At 40.1% G+C, this 25,420-nt stretch overlaps 1 protein-coding gene across 14 annotated transcripts in view; it reads right to left on the minus strand.

The window, feature by feature from the left end:
* The window catches only part of CDH4 (cadherin 4), a 1,166,202-nt gene that overhangs the window by 20,583 nt on the left and 1,120,199 nt on the right, over positions 1-25,420 (minus strand). For all 14 annotated transcript variants that reach the window (XM_042462689.1, XM_042462688.1, XM_042462685.1 and 11 more), the window contains 3 exons: positions 23,437-23,579; positions 15,745-15,978; positions 13,122-13,355 (listed from right to left, as the gene is read on the minus strand). In XM_042462689.1, the coding sequence (XP_042318623.1) occupies positions 13,122-13,355; positions 15,745-15,978; positions 23,437-23,579 (611 nt within the window). The remainder of the gene's footprint in view (positions 1-13,121; positions 13,356-15,744; positions 15,979-23,436; positions 23,580-25,420) is intronic.

Genomic DNA, 25,420 nt, shown 5'->3' on the forward strand with positions numbered 1-25,420 from the left:
ACGTAGTCAAGAAATCAGAAGAAGACTAGTATTATAACATGCTCAAGCATAAAGATATATCATTGAATACAAAAATCAGGATTGTCCATGTCATAGTATTTATGATATCTGTGTATGATTGTGAAACCTGAACATTGAAGCAAGCTGATAGGAAGAAAATGCTCTTAGTCTGTATGAGGCAGCTTTCCATGTTCTTATGACCCATTGCTATGCTTCACTCTGTCTAGTTGCTGTCTTCAATGCTTTGCTCACATTAGTTTGATGTACTGAAGTGGAAAGTAGACCTTAGTGATGATAAAATGTGTACTTTAGTACATTTTCCACAAGAATGTACTCTTGCCCACTTTGTGGACTTCATTTTGTAGCAAGATCACTGAATTTTCTTTCAAAGAAGGCAATGACAAGCAACTCTACCATCATGAATGCTGCAATGGTACTACTGTTTGATAGATTTAGAGGACTTCGTTTTAAATTAATAGCTGCTGTTTGGTGTTTTGATTGCTTTCTGTGGGGCTTTTAAATGTGTTTTTATGACAGTTTTATGGATGGCATTGTTATCACTGTTGCACAGTGCTTTGTGACAGACAATGTGAGATAACTCGGGTTCTTTTCAAATAAGAAAAGAAGCTGTTTTTTTTTTAAAAAAATGTAAACACTAAGCAGTTGCTGTGGCACTAAACTGCGATGTTAAATAAAAGAAAATGATGTTCAGTTGCTTTTTGTAGTTTGATGACTGCCTTATTTGTCTGCTTGATTAATAAGATTTTATGGGAATGAATTAACTATGTCTGGCCTTATGCTTTGGACGTATGTTTTTGTAAATGCCCTTACATGTCTATAAAATTGAACTAAGTAGTCTCTCCATGTCCATATTCACCTAGGGGCTGCTGTGGCATTACAACATATGGACATCTATTGTGCAATGGTAACCAGTGGAGTGACTGATGCACAATGGTCCAATGAACAACGGGCAGTGATGTGCATTGGGACACTCCTTAATTCACATTTGGATTCCAGCTACGAAGTGCTGGAGCACAAAAGGAACTCCCAATGTCTATCAAAAGTGCCTGACGCACATTGGAAATACTTTAAAAAAAGAGAAAAGAAAAGGAATACCTAATGTGCATTAGAATGAGCAGAGCTGATGGATGTGCATTGGATCACATTTGCCAGTACCTGGATGCACATCTTCACAATTCACTAACAAGGTTTGATTGCTTTTTTTTGTCATAGCTGTTATTGTTATGTGAGTTCAAGTTGTTTCTGACTTATGGCAACCCTAAGGCAAACCTATCACAGGGTTTTCTTGGCAGGATTTATTCAGAGGGGGTTTGCCTTTGCTCTTCTCTGAGGCTAAGAGAATTTAACTTGCACAGGGTCACCAAATGGGTTTCTATGTCTGAGGAGAACTTGAATTCTTGTCTGCAGAGTCATAGTCCACCACTCAAACCACTATACTGTACTGACTTTCTTGGCAACATAGCTATGTATTTGTAGAGTTACAGAATGTAGAATATGATGATTTTGGTCTATATATTAATTCTGCTAAATAACTGGACTAGATAGGATTCTTCCTCATGAGGGTAGGATGTCCACATTCAGAGGTACATACATGAGACTTCTTGTTGTTGTGCGACTTCAAGTCATTTCTGTCTTATAGTGACCCTAAGGTGAACCTATGACAGGGTTTTCTAGGGCAGAGAGTGTGTGACTCAAGGTCCCCCAATGAGTTTCCATGGTTGAATAGCCAAATATGCATTAAGGAATGCCCCAATGCACATCATTGCCCATTGTTCATCAGTCACTCCACTGGTAACAATTGCACAACAGATGGCCATATATTGTAATGTCACAGAAGCCCCTAGGTGAACCCTCATCACCAGAGTTGTGGTCCCAAAGTCCTGTTTCTCCATACAAACTGTTGGTAGGGGAGCACACAGCCAAGTAGGGAAAGGGGTGAAATAGAGGCCTAAGGGATCTCTCTCTATGGCCAAGTGTAATATCTATCTATCTATCTATCTATCTATCTTCCTTTATTGCTGTTACTGTGACATAGTAGTTAAATGCTGGTATTGCAGCCACAATGTTGTGAATTCAGTCCCAGAGGGCTTCAGGTTGACTCAGCCTTCCATCCTTTCGTAGGTTGGTAAAATGACTACCCAGCTTGTTGGGGGCAATTGATTTACAAATTGCAAACTACTTAGAGAGTGCTGAGTTCACTGTGAAGTGGTATAGAAATGTAAATGATATTGCTATTATTATTATTATTATTATTATTATTATTATTAATATTATTATTATTATTAAACTGGGGGGTGGGTGGAGAACCTGTATTTCCCTCGGCTTTTCTGTCCATAGTCCCTCATCTTTCTTCCTTGCTAAATGGTAGAATTAGGTTTGAGAAAAGCCTTTCACTGGCACCAGTTGGAGGACTTTTCTAAGCAAAGCTGCCATTCAAGGAGAAGCATTCAGCAGGGTGGGGTTTGGATCATTCACTTCATCCCACTTCATGTAAGTGGGGAAGGATAAAATTTTACTTCTCACATGCTGTGATAAACAGCATTATTCCAAATCGGCTTCCAAGTTATAAGACTTGGGGGGGGGGGGGGGAGGAACTCAGTCATATTAATTTGTAATTTTATCATTATCAAATGCACAGACTGGCACAGCCATGAGCCATTGAAGGTTGTTCTTAATGAACATAGTTAACTGCCACTGAGATCAGCTCCTTGAGATTTTGCTCACTTCTTTTTGTGAAGCTGTAACTACTCTGCTGTATGTGCCTCCTAGAATGCTACAGTTAGCATGGCCAATAACCATGCTGGCTGGGGGACTCTGGGAGGTATAGTCAAAACATTTAAGTTTTTCAAGTTCTGCAGGGGGAAAAACAATAAAAAAATTAATGGGAGGGTGCATGACTGAGCAGGCAATAGATTTCACAGTGACTTTCTTACTTTTATTGTCAACTTGACATGCAAAAGCTAGCTGCTTACCTTTGTTGCTGTTGTGTGCCTTCAAGTAATTTCCAACTTATGGTGACCCTATCATGGGGTTTCCGTGGACAGATTTGTTCAGAGGGGGAGTTCTATTGCCTTCTTCTGAGCCTGAATGTGACATGCCCAAGGTCACTCAATAGGCTTCCATGGCTGAGTGGGGATTTGAACCTTGGTCTACACCTACCTCCAACTCTCAAACCACCACATCTTGCTGGGTGATTAATTATAATCCCCAAGAAGATATCGATTAAGAATCAACATCATGTATCACTTGCTATGAAGGAGGAAACCCTAAAGATTTTTCTCTTAGTTGACCCTTGATATCTACTGGATTTTGGTTCCAGGACTCTCTTGGATACCATAATCTGTGGATGCTCAAGTCTCATTATGTATCATTATGCATAGTAAAATGGTGTTCCCTTATAGAAAATGGCAAAATCAAGGTTTGCTTTTTGGCCTTTTTGGATATATATTTTCAAACTGTGGATAGTTGAATACATGGATGCAGAATCCATAAATACGGAGGACTGACTGTAACCATTCTTTTGGCAATAGCAAATGATCCCTTGGATCCCATCTTGCGAGAAAGGTGGCTATTAATTAAATGAATGAGAGGTACAGACTGGTTGGAAGTTATCCATTATCAAATCCATAGGTAAGTCTTTTTTATATAGGATAGAACTTGAAAAAGTTATTTTTAGAACTAGAACTCCCAGAATCTTCCAGCCAGCATGGTCACTTTTTCAAGTGCTAGTTTTGTGAAACTAGAGTGGCAGGGAAAAACATTGTTGGAGTCTGGGCCTTAGTTTGAGAAAGGACCTCCTTTGAGGGGAGAAATTATCCCTCTTCTATTCTAGGAATGCTCTAATTTGAGTTGCTTCACTCACAAATTTAGAGCTCCTCTGCTTTGCATAACCAATGCATGTCCAATCATGATTCATTTGTGCAATGTTACCAAGATACGGCCTCAGTATTGGAAAACTGTAATCTGTAAAATGCTCCTGAGGGAGTTCCTGACAAAATTGGAACCTGCACCCTGGTCTCTTATGCCAAGTAGTACACTGAATTTGTACTCTGTCCTTCTGAATGAGGCTGCTATAAGCACAACACTTCACCAAAAGAAAAGCAGCAGCAATTTTCCCCAAATAATTGCTTTGAATCTCCAAAATCATTGAGGAGCAACATCAACGTGTTCAAACCAGCCATGGGGCCAGCTATTTCAGCAGTGTTTCTCTCCATACCCCCACCACTCACTGAGTAGAATAAATCCCTTTGAATCTGCAAGATGCTGCAGCTGGGCTAATTTCATTTTAATGATGTGCAATTCTCTCAGAAGGAATGTAACAGAGGCTGGATAAAACATTAGCTCACATAATCCAATTTGGACTTATTCTCCTCCTTTTTTATGGGCTTTCTATATTTCCAAAATCACATTAACAAATGCTCTGAGATACTCTTTCAGCTGCATTCCTTGGAAAGCAAATCTAGCATCTTTGAACTCTTTACTGAGCAGGCTGGTGGGTTTTTGTCGAGTGAGGAAAGGCAAAATGAAGAACTGCAGATCTGGTTTGCCAGTGTGAGATAATACTTCTTTTGCTCTTCATTTTGCCTGAAGAACAGTTTAGTGAAATTAAATGGATGATATTTTCATTTCACTGTTGCAAGTTGCCCTATCATTTTCTGCCCCTTAGGGAAAATTTGTATAAGCAGAGCCTGTGTAGTGTTATAGTGTTGGACTAGGACTTGTGAAGCCCTGGATCAAATATCCACATAGCCATTAAGCTGAATTGCTGTCTCTCAAGCTAGAGCTTATCCACACTACATAATTATAACAATTTGATCCCACTTTAATTGCCATGATTCCAATACTATGGAATCCTGGGATTTGTACTTTAAGAAGAGATACTTAGAATTCTTTGTTGGCATTCAGGAGAGTGCACTAGAGCTTTGTAGCAGAGAATTCTAAGTCTCTCACTGAACTACAAGCCCCAGGATTCTGCAGAATAGAGCTAAGGCAATTAAAGTTGCATCACAATGCTATAGGTTATGTACTGTGGACAAACACCTAATTTACATTTTAGGGGTGTTGTGAGAAGGGTATGTACAGTATAGAAGGTCCAGTTTCTAGTTCCCAATGAGCCATTAAACTTACTGACCAACCTTCTGTAAGGCACTCTGTCTGTCAGCTTTATCTACCATAGAAGGTGGTTATAAGGATAAAGCAAGGAGGAGGACATCTATGGCCTCATTCCCACTTACAGATAAATCGGTGTGTGTTCCGAATTGATGGATTGATTCGACATCGGAGTGTGGTTCCCACTACATTTGCCCCGATTGCATTTTCTGTCATTTTCTGTCACTAAAATAACCCAATTGTGGTTTGCATTTACGAATGAATCAATTCAAAATGATTCGGTTCCAGCCGGCCGAAGGGCAAATTTAAATCATTTCCAATCCCTTGTGGCTCACACTTGCATTGACTTGATTTGGTGAAAAAGAAGCAGAAAAAAATGAGTGCCAAAAAGACGCAGGTTAAATGGGTCTGATGCATAACCCCCTCTCACCAAATTGCTTCTGCAAATCGATTTAAATGGGAACCAGGGTTGTTTGAACCGGTTCAAATTGAATTGCGATCCTGTTTAAAAGATAGTGGAGAATGAAGCCCAAAGGTGCTGCCTTGAGATAATAGCAGATAAAGTTGGATATACATGAAAACAACAGCAACAGCATGGGAAGAGCAAAGTGAAACATGCATTATGCTGAGATGCTTGAAAATGGGAGGGCAGGGAAGAAATATACAATTTCTTTTAAAATCTATTGTCTATTCACTATTTGTAATATTATGCAGTATGAAAGTTGGGCTGGCAAGAAGTGTAGTCTCAGAGAGGAGTTTTGCATTATCTTGAGATGCTTGGAAAGAGGGTGGGACAAGGAGAAGGAGAGAAATACATTTCATTTTAAAGTCTCTATTCAAATTCTCTATTAAAATTTCAAACATTATGCAGTGTGAAACTTGGGTTTGCCACCAAGTGCACTCTCAAGAGGATTACATTTGGAGTGGAATTGTTTCTAACAGAAATGGCTTTGTTGGTGTGATTCTAGAAACCATCAGTAGCAAAAGACACAGGTTCCTTGCAAAAGGTCCCAAGTTCAGTTTCCATTAAAGGCCAGTGTTGGACTGACATATTTTGTTACCTGTACACAGTGCCCATCCAATCAGCATATAGAATCTGACTGGGAGGACTGAGAACTGAATGTTATGTCAGCATTGCCACGAGGACAGTAAGTATCCACCACCACATCTTGGCACGTGATGACAGAGCATGCTACAGGCATACAGAGATCTATTCCCCCCAACTCTTCACAACTGTTTCTCATTCACTGCTTTGCAGAGATTCTGTCCATTTATCAAAGTGATTCTTAGTTTTGGTGCCCACTGGAGTTTATGATCTTGACTGGCTACCTCTCTGTCTGCTCATTCAGTCAGAGGCCCAATGGGACAGTCTGTGATGCATCAGGAAGAGGGGGAAAATACATGTTCCTCTCATTGACTTTAATGGTTTGAACTGCAATCAAGTTGGTGGCAAATCATGATTTATGTAAGTATGTTGACTAATCAAAACACTGGCACAGTCAGTCTGTAGAGAAGGGAGTGAGAGAAATAGATTATGTAAACTGGATCATGTTCTCCATGGTCCAAGCTACTCTGAAGATATAATCCAGTTAGAGACCACTTTAATTGCCCTGGCTCAATGCTAGAAGATTCTGGGAAATGTAATTTTGCGATACATTTAGCCTTTTCTGTCAGAGAGCTCTGGTGCCATAATAAACTACAGTGCCCAAGATTCCCTAGCACTGAACTTGGGCAGTTAAAGTGGTCTCAAGCTGGATTATTTTTGCAGTGTGTTTTGGACCTATGTTTAACACAGCTGAAAATAGGTGAGACTTTTGTTCCAATTGGTTTCTGACAAAAAATTTCCCAAATCCCCAGAATTCGTTTGTAATTCGGATGGAAAGAACATGACAATATATAAAATAAAATAAAATAAGATGCAAATGTATGAGAAAACAAAACTGATATATTTATCCATGCAGGGCCTGGGCTCTTAAAATTCTGAGTTTTAATCTCTGTGTATACAATCCTGTTAGAGACAATTAGGGTTGTTATTATGTGCCTTGAAGTAGACTTTTGGCAACCTCATTTGAGGGTTGTTTCAGCAATATTTATTCAGAGGAGATGTCCCATTGCCTTCCTCTGAGACTGAGAGAATGTGAGTTGCCCATGGTCACCTAGTAGGTTTTCCTTGGTTGAGTTGTGAAACTCTGGTTTTCCAAAACTTCAGTCCATCACTGAAACCACTACATCACACTGACTGCCAAATTATGACAGCTGCTATTGTTTCCTCACAGGCTTCTTGTCTTTAACATGTCCAGCAGGGACGATATTGTCTTCTTTATTCAACTGAAACTGTTGAATTTGGCCAGTTAATATGGGGAAAATCAGATCTGAATTCATTTTGAAAGAATTCATAAACTTTGGCACATGTCTTCATGTTCATGATGGAAAGGGGATTGGGTTTTAAAAAACTAAAGGTGAAACACATAGATTTCTCCATCTCTAGACACTGATTAGTACTCCTGCATGAGAGAAAGCACAACTTCAACTGGACTCCATACCTATGAGAACATATAATTTCATCTAGGATGACAAAATGTTCAAGCATTAAAAAGAAAAGACCTATGAAGTAGAGACAACGGCCTGTACATTTACAAAATAAGCAGTTATATTTTTCAGTACAATTTTTAACATAAACATGTTAATTTTATAGTGATGGAACAATAATGGACTATAAATACACATCTGCTTTCTATGAGGATTGCACATAATATAGTTCCCTAATGCCATTTTTTTTATGTAGTAAAAATTTGCATGGGAAGTAACTGAAGCAATAAACCACTAAATGGCTTTTTACTTTTTTTGGGCTCAACCTATAAATCAACGTCTAAAGTATGATTTAAACACTTGAGAAAATTCTGTTGACTGAAATTAACTACAGCTGAAAGACATTTGATTTAAGAGAATCCTTTTTCCATTTTCAAATCCATTATCCTGTTCTAAATTATGGGTTTTATTACAAATGCGTATTTTTTTTACATTCATTGTCATTCTAATTGTCTTTTTAATGTTCTGCAGTTATCCTAGGATCATATCAGTGGTGAAAAATGGAACTGGAGAGAGGAAGATCTTTTTCACTTCCATTCTCACTTTTTAGATTTTGTTTTATGGGGGGGGGGGGCAAAGATAGAGTGTCCAGGTGTGGCCTTTTTACACTTTAAATAGCTGAACAACAACAACAAAAAGGAGAGGATCAGTGTGGTATAGTGCTCTGAGTGTAGAACTAGGACTCTGAGACTCAGGGTTCAAATTCCTACTCATCCATAGCCAACCATCTTTGTCGAGGAATTTATGCATGCAGAAGATCCCAAAAGAGCAGTGCAGTGTTTTGGTCTGAGTGTTGGACTAACTTTCTGGTGGACCAGGACTTTAATCCTCTCCCAGACATGTAAACCCAATACAGTAGGTGACTTTGGGCAAGCCACCCTCTATCAGCCTTAGAGGAAGGTGACAAATCTTGCTCAGAAACCTTAGTATAAGACCAAAATCCATGGTGAGCAGGGGGAAATCTACACTGCCATGGTCTTGATCTGAAGATGAACATTCCTCCAAGGTTGCTTCTATGTATAAATTGCCTTGCTAAACTAGCAGGTCTATATTAGACTGAAACTGGTTGTACATGTGGATTTTCATCAAGATTTGTAGTTGTAATCCACAAAAGGCAGCACAGGGGCTTGACTGGGGATGTACATTTTCTTGAACTCTACAGCACGATAGCAATGTCTGTTTCCAACATTTGCCACAGGCTATGTACATGTTGCTGCATACAATAATATCCCAAAATGGGTCCAGTTTTTCCCTTAAGCTCTTGAGTGCTTTTGTCATTAACTGCATTTGAAGCTAGTCAAGGAATAGCCAAAAAGCAAAGGATATGAGGAGGTGTAATTCTTAGCAGTTTGGACATTTTAGCCAATATCCAAAACTGAGCAGGCATACAGTTTCATGATCTCCCCCTCCCCATCCCAGCAGCTGTGAAACTGTGAGAAGGTCCTCCGTTGCTCTTACCAGTGGGGAGGGAAGGGAGGAGATAGGTAATTCAGATGATGAAGAAACAACCGGTCTTGGCTGGGGTGGGGACAGAGAGAAACAAGGATGAAATACTCTGCTTTTCCTTTCCCCAGAAGTCCAGAGCAGCTGCATCTTCATTGACTGAACTGTCTCCTTCCTCACAGAATCATAAAATAGATACCACAAGGGCCATCCAATCCAGCACCCTGTTATGCAAGTATACACCATCATGCCATGCAAGAATACACAATTCTCATTCCATTCCTCACCAGTAAACTGCTAGGGAAATATTTTGAATGGAGCAAAAAGTGCTAGGGAATAGTTCCCTGTGCCCCACCTAAGCATAAATGATATGCATGTTTATTCAGGAGTAATTCCAATGCAAGTGTTTCCTTAGCTGGAAACCAGTGCTCAGTTCCTTGTAATACCTTCCTAGGCCTAACAGTAAATAGTCTCTTGCATTGTCTATTTATTATTCACTGGACATAAGAAGCTTGCAGGTTCAATAGAAAATCTAAATGAGAGGCATTCAACCTGCAGGTTCCTGATCCCTTCTGTATATCTTCACTACTGCTTCCAAGCTAAAAGATGGAAACGTATATACTCTCTATCAAACTTGTTCATGGGCTATCATTGCTTGAACTCTAAATAAATAAATAAATAAATAAATAAATAAATAAAGCTGCTTTGAACACACTTGAGAGAAAAGCAACAGAAAAATGAAGGGCATGTAATGGGAGAAAACAAAAGATTCCTCCATCCCCAAATACATGCAGAGTGAAAACAGACCTTAAAGCAACGATAAAGCTTTTTATTCACGTGAATATATAAAAAAATAGTTTGAGCTGTTTCTGCTATTGACACAAAGTAGCTGTAAAAGCGTTAATGGAACAGTTTTTCTATGAACATGACCAACCCCCCTACACCAATTTTTTTTTTAAAAGGGGAGCTATTATAATATAGTTTTCACACATCAGGCAGTTTGCTTGTTGTGAGAGGCAAGGGAGGAAAAAGGCTTGGATAGTCGACATAAATAGATGAGAGCTTTTTTTCTTTTAAAACCTATTTTGTCTCCTTTCCATTTTTTTTTGGGTCAGAGATAAGAGTACTAATGCCAGAATAGAGCTGAGGAAAAAGTGTTACAGAAAAATGGTACAATCTGAAAATAATTTTGTTTTGCTAGGGCAGCCAATTGACACAGGGAGGCTATAATTAGCTGTCCGGCCCTCTTGTCCTCACTTGAGTGAGTTTTTGTTGAGTAAAACTGCAGTAGCTCATGGAAAGAGAAAAGTAAGAGGTAAGCAAGCTCAGATTCTCTCCCCCCCCCCTTTATTTGGACAGTTTGTTGCAGTCTAGATATCCAGAGAAATGCTCTCTGTTTTCTGTGCTGTGCTTGATGACACAATGCTGAAATCTGAAGGCAGACAAATCCTTTTGTTTTCTCTGTTGTTGTGTGCCTAGAAATCACCTCTGATTTGTGGTGAGCTGAGCCTAAGAGAAACATATCATAAGGTTTACTTGGCAAGATTTGTTCAGAAGTGATTTGCCATTGCTTTCCTCTGAAGCCAAGAGATGATACTTTCCCAAGGTCACCCAGTGGGTTTCCATGACCAAAGAAGATCTGAATCCTAGTCATCCAGAACCCTACACATTGTGAGATATTTAGCTTTCTCTGTCAGTATTACAACCACAACAAACTGCATATACCAGGATTCCATACCACTGAGCCATGACAGTTAAAGTTGTGTCACACTGCATTATTTCTGCACTGCAGATGTAGCCATAGTCCAACACTCAAACCACTACACTGTGCTGGCTCTTTCTTTTCTTAGCTGAAAGAAATCTGAGAGAGGTTTTGTCATTTATGCTGCATAGCAAAGGTGCACAATTTTTGGAGCTGCAACAGCCACAAGTTATTCTGGGGCAGGGTTTGAGGATATATATGCATAACATCGCTTTAATCCCTTTTTCTCACTGGATAGGAGTGAAGACTCCCCCACCCAGTGTGAAAAGTACAACATTTTATCAGGGTTACTGAACTGGTATGGATGAAGAGAAGGCTCTTTATTCCTCCCACCAGAACCAGGTATTGGCATTGCCCCTAAATAGTGATTCTGCAACCCAGATGAAATCTTTCTTCAGACCTCAAATTTCAAGCAACCTAGTAAATTCAAACTTCAGTCAAGCATTTAGAAATACAGTTTGGAAATTCAAAGAAAAGAGGCAGGTGAGGTGTCCTAAGGAATGCAAAGACAATAAATATAAGAGTTCTAGGAGAGAATAATATTTCACATTACAGAATTATGGCTCTATGGTTTAACTGTTTGGTTCTGCCCTATGAAATCCTGGGATTTGCCTTTCTGTTCATCTCCCTTCCTGCTTTCAAATCCAGCTCTTTCCTGATGGAATTACTGTAAGGCTTCCTACCTAGAGCTCTGTTGGGGACTACCTTGGCAAAATAAATTACAAAATGTGGCTGGTAGTTGGAAGCCAAGGGCTTGGAGCACAGTTTTCCAAGCCTGTGTTTTCTGCATTGGTTGGCTGCTTGCTTTCATCTTGATTTAAAATGCTACAGCTGACTTTTTAATGTGCTGGGGCTAATTTTTGGATGGATGTGGACCAGCATAGCCTGAACATTGCATGCTTCCACATGAAACTCCTTAGTCTTTCAGAATCCAGTCTCTCTGTCAGATCCATATTATAGGATGCTAGGTAGGTATGAAAGAACTTGCTTCCAAGAGACATTTTCTATGCTCCCCTCCTTTGTCATCTTCATAGAAAGTTGAATGTCTATATACGTATATACCTGCATCAACACAACATGGCTGTAAACAGAGGTATTCAAAACTGGACTTTTAAGGTACTCAAACTCCTATGACTGAATGGAGGAAACTATCAATTTTTGTGGGTTTTAATGTTTGATTTTTATGTACTATATAATGTTGTTACCTGCCTCGATCCTCAAAATGGAAGAGGTGGGATATAAATAAATAAATAAATAAATAAATAAATAAATATTTCATTCATTCCATTTTTCTTTCTCCTGCATTCACATCATTTTAATAGCAAGATGATAATGATGACAACAAATCTTTATCTATATGCTGGCTTTCTTCCAAAATTGTGACACAAATGATATTTTTTTATCTGCAAACTGATGCAAAAACCAAACAAATGGAAATTAAATTGTAATATTTTCCCACTTGTAGTCTGATGTTATTACATTGTGGATGCACTCCTCTGTGCATAATCGCTTACATGTGTCCCACCAGTAGGAGCAATATACCATATGAGGACAATGGGGAGGGCATGGGATGGAATGCACAATCATAGTTATACATACATAACCTTGGATAAGAGAGATTGAACCTGTACCATAGAGGGCCCCTACAGTTGCTGTCAAATTTTGGAAGCAATTAGGGCTGTGGGGACCTTAGGAAGCTGATTTTGGGCAGTGATGATCCCAAGGTATGGAGCTTGTACCATGTGTCTCCTCCCCACATCAAAAGGTTACTCAGTACTGGCCTACATATCTCAAACTTAATTTCTTTCTTCTTACTCTTCTCACACCATCTTTCACCTGCCTGTCTCCTGGATCTCTTTCACAATGTATGATTATACCATTTTTGTACTCCTTTATCTACCATGGTTGTATTCTGTGGAACCCTGGGGTTTGCAGTTTAATAAGGCAGTAATGTGGCTAAATTTTAAACACTTTACCAAAATACAAATCCAGGATTCTGAAGGACAGAGCCACAGAAATGCTGCAAGAAATGGTGGAAAAGACAAGTTTCTGACAGGATACGTACTATACATCATTGTGTTATTAATATTATGATTGTTTGTGTGTAACTGAATATTGTACTTCTTTGTGTGTAAATAGAATGACTTTAGTTTAGGAAATTTGCACAGATTCTGCTTAAGTGTAACATAACACTTACATAGTAAGATGATGATACATATCAAGATGGCAATGATTGCTCCAGTTCCCAGCCCGGCTGCAGCAACAGCTCCAATGGTGGTACAGTCTCCGTTCTCGTCACATGGACACACCTTGACCTTAATGATGGACATGTTAAACAAAGGAGGGTTTCCTGAATCTGTCACAATGATTGGAACATCATACACACCGGCTTCCAAGTATGTTATTCGTAAACTGAGTTGGGCATAGTCACCTGTGGAGAACAAAATGGAGATGATACTTAGGAAGATGCTAAAAACGTATTTGTATGGAAGAACCCTGCCCCAAGACTATATAGTACTCACAGGCAAACCTGTGTGTAGAGCTAAGAGGGGTGAAACTATGTGAACTGTCTGCATATAGGTAGATATGTAGGTAGGTATTATGCTGCCTTTTCCCCAATATGGAGCCTTTACCTTAACCCGTCAAAGGCGGGTTATAGACCACCGCTTTGAGGTGGTCTGCCGCGGCCACCGCTTGCTCCGTGCGGGAGCCGCAGCAGCCACACCGTGCGACTCCCGCGCAGAGCAAAAAAGGAGCTCCAAAATGGAGCTCCTTCTTGCGGCGCCTCTATGATGTCGCGAGGCGCCGCTGGCGCATTCGCAACATCATAGGTGCTGTGACACGTTCAGACGCTATGCGTCCAATACGTAAAGATGGCGCCGGCCATGTGGAACGGGTGGCGCCATATTGTACGGACAGAGTCCTTATTAGACCCAGGGGCGTCTAGAAGAGACGCCCCTTTTTTAAAATGGGACGTCCTGCGGACGTCCCAAGTGCCGGTGTGTAACCGGCCAAAGACACAATAACATTCAAGTCCAATTTTCTGTTTTGATTAACAATGATGCTTCTTAAAAATGAAGAATAGAAAGATACAGTATATGATAGGATAGATAAGTAGGTAGATAGTCCTTCCCCCACAACTGTAAGAAGTAGAATAATTTATGAAAATTTACACTAATCTGCACATTTCCTGCAGTTTACTGAATCCAATTTGCAGTCCTGTTTGTACCTTTGTCTGTGGGTCTTTCTTTCACACATGCAAATGATAGAAGTCAGCAGGGTTAATGATGCAGGATGTAAATATTCAACTATTTCATCCTTGCATGTGAGCAGGAATAATTTCCACATTTTTTCTCCCTGTTGAGGGAGCAACTGTATTTTGGGATGAAAAAGCATGGGAGGGTGGGGTTGTGTGTGCGAAAACCATGTTCTTAGTACAAAAACACTGGCTGGCATCCTATGCAGCAGTTACTGTATTGTAAGTGGGATTTATGATATCTTACCAGCTGAAGATTCACATTTATGGTCATGAATAACTGAAGACGACCCCAAAAATGTACCTTCACAGTCTGGCAGTGCTGAGAAATAACATCCACAGCACACTATTGGTTGAGGACTGCATTGTAATGAGTAGTTGTAGCAAGACCCCAAAAAGTTTTCGAGCTGCCTGTTCTCAAGGTACTCTGTGACCGGGGGAATGCTGTGGATGTCATTTCCCAGCACTCTAGTCTCCAGTACTCCAGAAATGCTTCGGCTGGAGCTCTGCCAGGCTGTGAAGGTAGGTTGGGGGACATCATCAGTAGTAACTAGATGGCAAAGCTTCATAATTGTAGTTACAATGATGTTGTGGGATCTTGACCAAAGTATCAAGATAGTCTGGCTAGTATAGTCCCAAACAGTAACATTTCTAAGTTAATTGTTTTTAAATGTCACGCAACACAACCTTGATGTTTTTGTACAGTTTTTAATCTATACTGGTTTAATCATCTGTACTGTACTGGTTTAATAATTTGTTAATTTCCTTGACCCTAAGGCAATTGTTAATCCCTATAATTTGTTCCTATGGGGTTAGAATTCAGAGACATAGCCATGTTAGTTTAAGGAAGCAGACCAAGTCTACGAACGTTTATGCTACTACTTCTTTTACACACTTAGTCTGAAAGGCTACAAGATTTCTTTGCATACTGATATTCCAAACTAACATGGCTATACCTCTGAATTTTATTTCCAAGATCTGTAAATTTTCTTGGAGGGTTAGCCTCCTGGCTAGGTGGCCCCATTGGTAAGGCATCATCAACTGGGGTAGATTTCAATTGTCCCTCTTGTTCCAACGAACCAGCAGGTATCTTTCAACTTTCTCAACCTTAAACTTTCCCTGTTAAAATGGAAAAGGCGGGTGACTTTTATGCAATTAAAGCCAGAGGAATGATCATTGATCCTGATTGTAACTCATGACAATAAAAATGGAACATAAGGAAGACTGATAATAGCTTTTCCTCCTGGGCTATTACAGATGATTTATCCCTAGTTCAGTCCCAATAACTGTGTGTAATTATGAACCGCATGAAAACCTAGAGGGTGGGGAAGATGAGCACCCGTGAAAGCTCTGAAGAGTTCTGCTCAAGGCCCAATCCATGCGATTCCTCATTAACTATCTTGCCTATAAATGTCAGGCAGTATGTGGGTTAAAAAAAGAAAAGGAAAAGAAAACCAAAGAGTGGGAAAAAGAAAGGAGTTCAGAAGTTTGAAGGCTGATCCCCTCTGGTGCTTGTGAATACTCCAAGTTATAAACACTGCCAGAGGTTGCCTGCCCAGTTTACCATTTAGCCGTGTAATGGTCCAGTTCTTCCTAATGGCAGATGGCACACTTGGCAGCTCAAAGACAAAGGGCCCAACGTTTGGATCAATGTCAGCATCGGCGGCTGTGATGTTGATGACATTCAGGTTTGGCTTTTCACAGATCTGTGCGTCCTTTGGCTGAAGTTCAGGAGCGTTATCGTTGATGTCAATTAGATAGATCTGGAGTGTGCCAGTGCCACTGGCCGGAGGGATACCTAGATGAGAGAGAGAATTATTTCTGTGAGTAATGATTAAGGCTGGCATTGGATATCATAGGCAGAGGAGCCTTCCATGCCCTTTCCAATGTCCATTAAGCAATAAAGAATAAAGAGAAGATCAACTACAGTGATGAAGCCTGGAGGTCATGGTCCTTATGAGAAAAGGCTAAAGCATTTTGCACCCCCACTTTAAAGCCTAGCGCAAATAGAACCATGAGGTGATAATTATAGAGTCTGTGAAAACCATGAGCCACATGGTGAAAACAATTTATAGAGACGTTGTTTTTGGGATCCTCCCAACCTTGGCGAAATTACTTTTCTGGACTATACCACCAGAAGACTGTTGGTAAATTCACATCAGATAGAAGAAAATACTTTCACAGCTTCTCGTTTCTGGAAATTACTATCTTAAGAAGCCAAAAGAAGATTCTAGGGTGATTCTAGAGTCTAGAAGAATAGACCACCTCTGGGAGGGGTGAACTCTCTTTCTCTGCAGGTCTTGAAACAGAGGTTGGATGGGCATCTTTCAGGAGTGGTGTAGGACTGGTCTAATGCAACCAGCACAGTTCTTTTATTCCCAGGTGAGAGTAATAGAGGATTTCCAGTGACAACTAACAAGCTACAATTTTCCCTCCTTCACAGTGCTGGAATGATGGGAGGCATCAAACAGCTCCCTGGCAGGTAAATATTCAAGGTTCAAAAGCATCCTTCAAGACCAGACACATCGACAGCCCTATCATTGGTCTTTCTTCACAACAGGGAGCCCTGTGAGATCAATGGCTAAGCCTCTGGAGTAAGGGTCAGCTGCGAATAAGTTGTCAGATCAGCCTCTTGGCTTTGAGCTTGACTTTTATAAAGGTTAAAAGCCATCACTGTCCTGTGTAATCTTTTGCCAGAATCCTATCTAGTTGCTTCAACTCTCCAGACCTGCATGCTTCAGTAACTTCCCTCTACCTGGAGACGGGTGGGGAGGGGGGGGGGAGAGTGCCAGTTTTCTTTCAAATTGTTCAATATTCTTAGTTCCCTCTATCTTCCTTCCCCAGTGAACTGCAGACAGTTTTGTTCCAGGTCTCTACGCTTTCCGTTTCCTTCAACAGTCCTACTTGAGTAGGTTTTTAAACCTTGTATTCTCAATTCTTTGTTGCGTTTTTCCTTTTAAATGTATGAAATGGAAAGAAAGAGAAAAAGGGAGATGGAGAGAAAGACCACAAAACCTACACTGATTCTTCCTGACTGTTTTTTTTAATGCTTTCTGCCTTGCATTCCTTGTTTGTTTTTGCTGACTGAGGAGTCTCAGAATCCCCGATCAAGCCTTCTCAATCCTTTTCTCATGATTGTTATGTTAACACTCACAACCTCAAGGTCTGAAAGTGAAGAAATGTTTGTTTCAGCTTACTGGCTGAGGACAGACGTTCCTCTAGTCTCTCCGCTTTATCAGCTATTGTGTTAGCTACACTGCAAAGCCAAGCCCACAGGATTAATTGCATCGGTCACCAAGCACTCTCAATGGTTGTATGTGGGAAAGTACATTTTTGGACTATAACTCTCAGAATCCCTCAGCTAGCATGCCTGTTGTCTCAGGGGAAGCATATCCAGAATAGTGAGTTTTGTTTTCATAGAATCATAGAATTGTAGAGTTGGAAGAGACCACAAGTGCCATCCAGTCCAACCCCCTGCCATGCAGGAAATCTCAATCAAAGCATCCCTGACATATGGCCACCCAGACTCTGTTTAAACACCTCCCAAGAAGGAGACTCCACCACTCTCTGAGGGAATGTGTTCCACTGTCGAACAGCCCTTACTGTCAGGAAGTTCCTCCTAATGTTGAGGTGGAATCTCTTTTCCTGTAGCTTGCATCCATTGCTCCAGGACCTAGTCTCTGGAGCAGCAGAAAACAAGCTATGACATCCCTTCAAGTATTTAAACAGGGCTATCATATCACCTCTTAACCTTCTCTTCTCCAGAGTAAACATCCCCAGCTCCCTGAGTCATTCCTCATAGGACATGGTTTCCAGACCCTTCACCATTTTAGTCACCCTCCTTTGGACACACTCCAGTTTCTCAACATCCTTTTTGAATTGTGGTGCCCAGAACTGGACACAATATTCCAGGTGGGGCCTGACCAAAGCAGAATATTACTTCTCTTGATCCAGTGGTTCCGTTCCTATCTCTCAGGCAGATTCCAGATGGTGATGCTGGGGGCCAGTTGTTCTCGTAAAAGAGAACTGACATCTGGCATCCCTCAGGGCGCCATTCTGTCCCCCATGCTTTTTAACATTTACACGAAGCTGCTGGGAGAGACCATCCAAAGACATGGGGCGTGATGTTATCAATATGCCGATGACACCCAAATTCACTTCTCTATGTCTCTGACTGCTGCAGTGACTAAGGATGACATCTCTCCTCTGAATGCCTGCCTTGAGTCAGTAATGGGCTGGATGAGGGAAAACAAACTCAAGCTGAATCCAGAGAAAACGGAGGTGCTCGTGATAGGTGCCCCTGGTCTGGGGAAGGAAACTTCCCAACCCATCCTTGATGGGGTCACACTTCCCCTGAAGAATGAAGTTAGCAGTTTGGGAGTGCTCCTGGACTCATCTCTACAGTTGTCATCTCAGGTGGAGGGGATAGCCAGGAGTACATAATACACCAACTGCATCCCTACCTGGCTCAGGAGGACCTTGAAACTAGTACATGAACTGGTAACCTCTCGTTTAGATTTCTGTAATGCGCTCTACATGGGGCTACCTTTGTAGTTCGGAAGCTCCAACTGATTCAGAATGCTGCAGCCAGACTGATCTCTAGGACACTGATTACACCGATTACTCTAGGACAGCACATTACACCGGTGGTGAAATCTCTACATTGGCTGCTAATTAGCTTTCGGGTTCAATACAAAGTGTCAGTTATTACCTATAAAGCCCTACATGGCCTGGGCCCAAGTTACTTAAGGGAATGCCTCTCCCTACATAATCCACCCCGCACTCTCAGGACATCTGTATTGCAATTTTTATCCTGTATTTTGTATTTGATATTGCAATTTTTACCTGTATACCGCTATGATCAACATGGAATAGCGGTTTATAAATAAAACTTATTATTATTATTATTATTATTATTATTATTATTATTATCTGGCACAAAAATATTAGAACAACCCAAAACCCGGTTGAAAACCACCTCTTGTAAAACGTTTTCTGCAATGGCCCCTAGACTTTGGAACAACTTACCAGAAGAGATCCATCTTATACCTTCTTTGGAAGCCTTCAAGAGGGCATTGAAGATGGATCTCTTCCAGTGGGCCTATCCAATGGATCTCCTCTAATCTGATTTTGAACATCTGAATATGATGGCTCGATTCTTACAACTGCGAGCAATACTGTAACAACTCTTCCTTTTTATTTCTGATTGATGTATTTTGTATTATCTATGTATTTTATGATGTTTTTACTGCTCTAATCCCACTTCGATCCAAAGGGAGAAGCGGGAGATATAAATAAAAGTTGTTGTTGTTGTTGTTATTATTATTATTATTATTATTATTATCATCATCATCATCAGACACTATACTTCTATTGATGCAGCCTAAAATTGCATTGGCCTTTTTAGCTGCCACATCACACTGTTGACTCATATTCAACTTGTGGTCTACTTGGACTCCAAGATCCCTTTCACATGTAGTCTCGTTCAACCAGGTGTACCCCATCCTATATCTGTGCATTGCATTTTTCCGCCTTAAGTGCAGTACCTTACATTTCTCCATGCTGAATTTCATTTTGTTAGCTTTGGCCCAGCTTTCTAGTCTATTCAGGTCATTTTGAATTTTGATCCTGTCCTCTGGAGTATTAGCTATTCCTCCTAATTTGGTGTCATCTGCAAATTTGATAAATATGCTCCCCAATTCTGTCATCCAAGTAATTGATAAAGATGTTGAATAGCACTGGGCCCAGGACAGAGCCCTGTGGGACTCCACTGGTCACTTCTCCCCAGGATGAAAAGGAGCCATTGTTGAGCACCCTTTGGGTTTGGCTGGTCAACCAATTACAAATCCATGTAATAGTTACTTCGTCTAGCCCACATTTCACTAGCTTGTTTGCAAGAATGTCATGGGAAACCTTGTGAAAGGCCTTACTGAAATCAAGATACAGTGGTACCCCGGGATACGAATTGATCGCGTTACGAAATTTCCGGGATACGAAAAAGTTAGATTGGAAAAAACTGTTCCGGGATACGAAGGTTTTTTCGGGTTACGAAATTTTTTTCGGCGCGAAATTCAAACGCGCGGCTTTCCAGCGCTAACGGAAAGCCCTTTTCGGCTTGCGAAATGCATCGGGTTACAAACGGGGCGGCGGAACGAATTAATTTCGTAACCCGAGGTAGCACTGTATACTATATCCACAGCATTTCCTTCACCTACAAAGCTGGTAACTTTATCAAAGAAAGAGATAAGATCTGTCTGGCATGCCTTGTTTCTCTGAAACCCATGTTGCTTCTTTGCCAGATTTTTTTTGGTAACAGATAGTTTTTGACACATTTCAGCATCCCCACCCCTTACAAGCCAATAATATTATGACACAACACTCAGCATGAGCCTGTTGTGACTCCTTTAGCATCTGGTTAGATATCATGGCTGGCATCATGTTGATTAATCCCAACTAAGGCAGGCCTATTCAATCAATTATTGAATGGCAAGTTGGCATATAAGTAAATCTCACAACTGAATATATCTACTCTAGTTGGGATTAACAACAGGATTTAGGCCCGTATTTCCAACTCACAAATATTTCCTACTCCTAATTCTGGATTCAGAAATGGATATAACTTAAAGTAGATCCATTAAAATCAATGTGACTGAAGCTAATAATGACAAAGGCTGCATCTACACTGCAGAATTAATGTAGTCTGACAATGCTTTAACTGCCATGGCTCAATTCTATGGAATTCTGGGATTTGTAGTTTTGTGAGATATTTAACTTTCTCTATAATAGAGCTCACAACAAACTACAAACCCTAGGATTTTATCAGAGGGAGACATGACAATTAAAGCAGTGTCAAACTGCATAAATTCTGCACTGTGATAATAGCCTAATTCAAGATGCACTAATTTTGATGGGTCTACTATAAGTATACCTAAATTTTGATCTAAACTCAGGTCCTTATAATCAGTTATGATATCAAGATCTCACAGTGACTGTTATGAGGAGCCTTCGCAGTGCTGTTTTCCCACACTGCTGTCATTCATTTTAATCCATCATGGTGGGTTGATCATTACAGAATTCAGTGGTATTTTGCAGCAGGAGAAGGCTGACATTCCTTCAGTTGGCAGTCTTTTTGGGTCTGTACCAGATCTAGCTGTCACATTGACTTGTACCAAATTACTTCTCCAGGTCTTCCTCTCTGATCAATGAATACAAAATTCACCCATATTGTTCTTCTTGGTTGACAGTATGTCACTAATCATACAGGTTTGGACAAAGAAACTGTTTACTTATGCAGTTATCTACATCATAACTACTGAAATACATATGCTATCTTAATAAATAAACCAATTATTATGAGTAATTCAAGTTGTAGAAGAGCAACTGCTTATCATGAATATCCAGTAAAAATATTCCACCAGTATTGCATGGTTAGTTCTGAAAGCTTGCCACTTTCTGTAACTGTAGCATACCTTAGTTCTAGGTTGAAGCCTAGATTGCAATGAAATCATGTCATCAGAAGTTAGTTTCCCTTTTGTGATTAAGCCTTCCAATTCTTTCTAGTTTAATTAAAGATCAATACTGCAAGTTGGAAAGGCTTCCTTACACTTGATTCTACATCTTTCAAGGGCTGAAACTTTACATATTATATTACATGAATTCACTAGAGTAATGCTACATCTAAACCTTTTAGTGGATGCAAAATCTACTGAAGAAGTTCCCAAGTATATTTTAAGGCACATTGTCACAATACATGTGGAATCTTATCCAGTGTCATAAACTCCCGGATCATTTTGGGCTAGATACCATCCTTCACAAACCATCACACTCTGACTTACATTGCATGCTTCTCTAAACCACATTAAAGAGGAATGGATCCTATATCCATCTTTCTATTTACCACAATGTCTTTCTAATCTTGTGATGTAAGGAATATTGTTAAACCAGTAACAGTTTTAATTTATGCATATATAAATTGCACATTTTCTGTAAAAATTAGTTTGCACATGACTATCAATAACATAGTTTTCTAGAATCTTTACAATTTTACCCCTTTTATTTGTATTTGTATCTTCGTCTTAGTAAAAGGGTAGAAAGTACCTTCTTTTTGTACCATTTAACTGGCTGTCTCATAGGGATGTAATTCTTGAAGGAAGCAATGAGTAATTTTAGCAATTTTGTTCTTACTGTGAAAAAGGTCTAATCTGCACAGCAAAATTAATGCAGTCTGACACTGCTATAACTGTCATGGCTCCATTCCATGGAATCCTGGGATTTGTAGTTTGTTGTGGCACCAGAGCTCTTTGGCAAAGAAGGCTAAATATCTTAAATGCCTTTAAAAAGTCCTTAAAAATTTAAATGGTTTTAATCGTATACATTGTTTTATTATTTTTAAGTAATGTGCATATGCACACACACCTAATGTTTTTGTAGTTTTAAATCTGTACTGATTTAATAATTTGTAAATTGTTTTGAATCCATCTTAACATATTGACCCCAAGCAAATTGTTAATTCCTATAATTTTTCCTATAGGGTGTTTTATATTATGTGTATGTTAGTGTACATGCACACTTTTGCTTGTTTTAATTATAAGGTGCTCTGAATCTTCTTTTAGAAAAAGATGTCTGAAATGTAAATGCATCATCATCATTGTCACCATCAAAACTGTCAACTTTTCTTAGCCTCTTATGAACTTGCCTATTTGGTGGACCTTGAAGTTTTACAGGGGTGAAAAATAGATCACTCACACACCTAAGATCTGCCCATTCCTGAAGTTAAAAGGTTTGCTTGATACCTCTGTTCTCTGTGTTGACAGTTTTGTTGTAATCCCTTCTCTTTCACTTCCAGATTCTCTCTGGTTTCCTGATGAAACATCTCTCTTTCTATGCTTAGTAGTAGTTTCTGGGCTGCAATAAAACTTAGAAACAGATAGCAGACCACCTCTTTTTCCTGACCCATCCTTCTGCATTTTCCATTCTCCACTCACCCACATATGGCAAGACTCTTCACATTTCCAGTCTCTTTCCCACTTGCCCCAGTTTCCCCTTCATCGTGGCTTGTGAATATTTCACACATTTAATTTACTCTGGCAACGTCCCACCGCAGTTTCATGGAGGTTTTTCTGTCTTTCTTTTTTTAAAACTAGTAAACCTGGGGAAAAACCTAACTTATACTGACAACTCTGTCAGGGCATCATTCCTGTTAATGCATCACATTACGGTATTATTGAAGCATGAACGATGTGGAACTTGGTCCTACCGTTGTCAGCTGCCAGGAACGTGGCCTCGTAGACATTGTTCTTAATATAGGCTGACTCACGATCAAGGATGGCAGCAGTGGTGATCTGACCATTTGTGGCATTAATGTTCAGCCAGTTTGCAGGATCTGACAGCTTAGAGTATCTGCAGACAGCAAGGATAAATACATGGCAGTCTCTTCCAATGACACATACTTAATGTGGCTTGAAAATAAGGTTGGGTTAGCATGTTGGCATTCTTGATTTTCAGACTCCTGGCCCTTTAGGGGTAGAAAAAATATGCCCCACTGGCAACATGTGGCTTCAATCCATTTTATGAGCTCCCCCAGCTTATCAGGACATCCCCAACTTTCAGAATGTCTCAAATTATTTTTGGACAAAAACATCACTGTAAAATCACACACACACACACACACAACCACCACCACACTGAAATGTGACAATTTTTTCCTAAGAAAATGGAGAAGAATTACAATATCTAAAAAGCGCTGAAGTAAAGTTAAATCAAAACTAGAAATGATGAAAATTAAGGTAAATCAAAACTATTGCAGCTTGCTGATGGGATATGGGACTGAAGGTTACAGAGAGAATGTGATTACAGAAAATGCAAGAGTTCCAGGTGTGAATGATTTTCAGTGTTTAACTTTCTGCAATGATAGAAATTTGAAGTCTGGAAGAAAATTTCATTGAGAGGCAGAATTCTTATTTGGGGAAGCAATGCCTTCATTTTGCCATCCTCCAGCTAGAACACTGCTCAGGAGGTCAATGAAGTAGTCTCCCATTGAGCTCTGAACAAAAAAATGAAGTGCTGCTTTCTAATGACCAGCAACAGTTCTCCAGGGTTGCAGATAGGAGTCTTTCTCACCCACACCTGAAGGCACTGAATGTAAGTGCTTTGCCACTGAACTAAGGCTCTTCTTCGAACATTTGAGTCACCAAGCTGAATGCACAACTAGGAAATATATAACTTTTTTGAGACTACATCTTCTAGAATCTGCCATCTAGCATGGCCAATACTTTTCTGACTTGCATTTTCACCATTTTAGCTGACTGCAACTGGCTAATGCTGTACTGTAAACCTGTTCCATTTTGACTCTTCCCTTAGAATACAAAGAAACAGTATGATCAAGTATTTTGTAGCAGGACATAACATATGACTGTTGGGCTATATTAAGCTTGGTAGGCAACAAATTGTGAACATATGGCACTGAGTTATGCTGGCACGAAGATGATCTTATTCCTGAGCCTCCTAGCCATTCTCTTCTGCTTGAGAACAGCACTAGATGCACCACACAGTCTTGTCCTGATCTTCTAGACTGTGTATCTTTCATACTACAGAATTAGAGTAGTTTAATACCATTTTAATTGCCATGGCTGCATGCTATAAATGCCTGGTATATGTAGTTTGGTGAGCATGAGTGCTGGCTGGCAGAGAACTCTAAAGTATGTTGTTGTGAACTGCCCTCGAATTGACCTCAATTCATGGTGACCCTGTGTATGAGACATCTCCAAGTCCTCCTATCATCCATAGCCCTTCTTACGTCTTGCAGATTTAGCCCCATGACCTCTCCAATTGGGTCTATCCATCTGGCCTGTGGTTTTCTTCTCTTTCTATTTGCCTTCTATCTTTCCTAGCATTATTGTCTTTTCTCAGGACACTACAAGTCCCAAGACTCCAAAGGCTGTAGCCAAATGGTTCCAAAGTACTACTACTGTGCAATTTAAAAGAGATTCTAGTCTACAGCTCTCAGGCATGGTGGAGGATGCTGTCCCATCATCAGTGTTGAAATAAGGTTTGACAGCCAGTCCAGCCAGCTTCTCTGTATTGAATGGGGAAGGGCGCAACTTCTTTTCTTTTGTCTGGGATGGCAAAATCTCTTGGACTGGCCTGAGTAGAAACAACATGCTAGCAGGGCAAATTGACCATGTCAAGTGGTGCTGTTCTGCTCAATCAACTTTCTACTTGTATACACTATACTCCCAACA

The sequence above is a fragment of the Sceloporus undulatus genome, chromosome 4, assembly GCF_019175285.1.
Source record: "Sceloporus undulatus isolate JIND9_A2432 ecotype Alabama chromosome 4, SceUnd_v1.1, whole genome shotgun sequence".
Lineage (NCBI taxonomy): Eukaryota > Metazoa > Chordata > Lepidosauria > Squamata > Phrynosomatidae > Sceloporus > Sceloporus undulatus.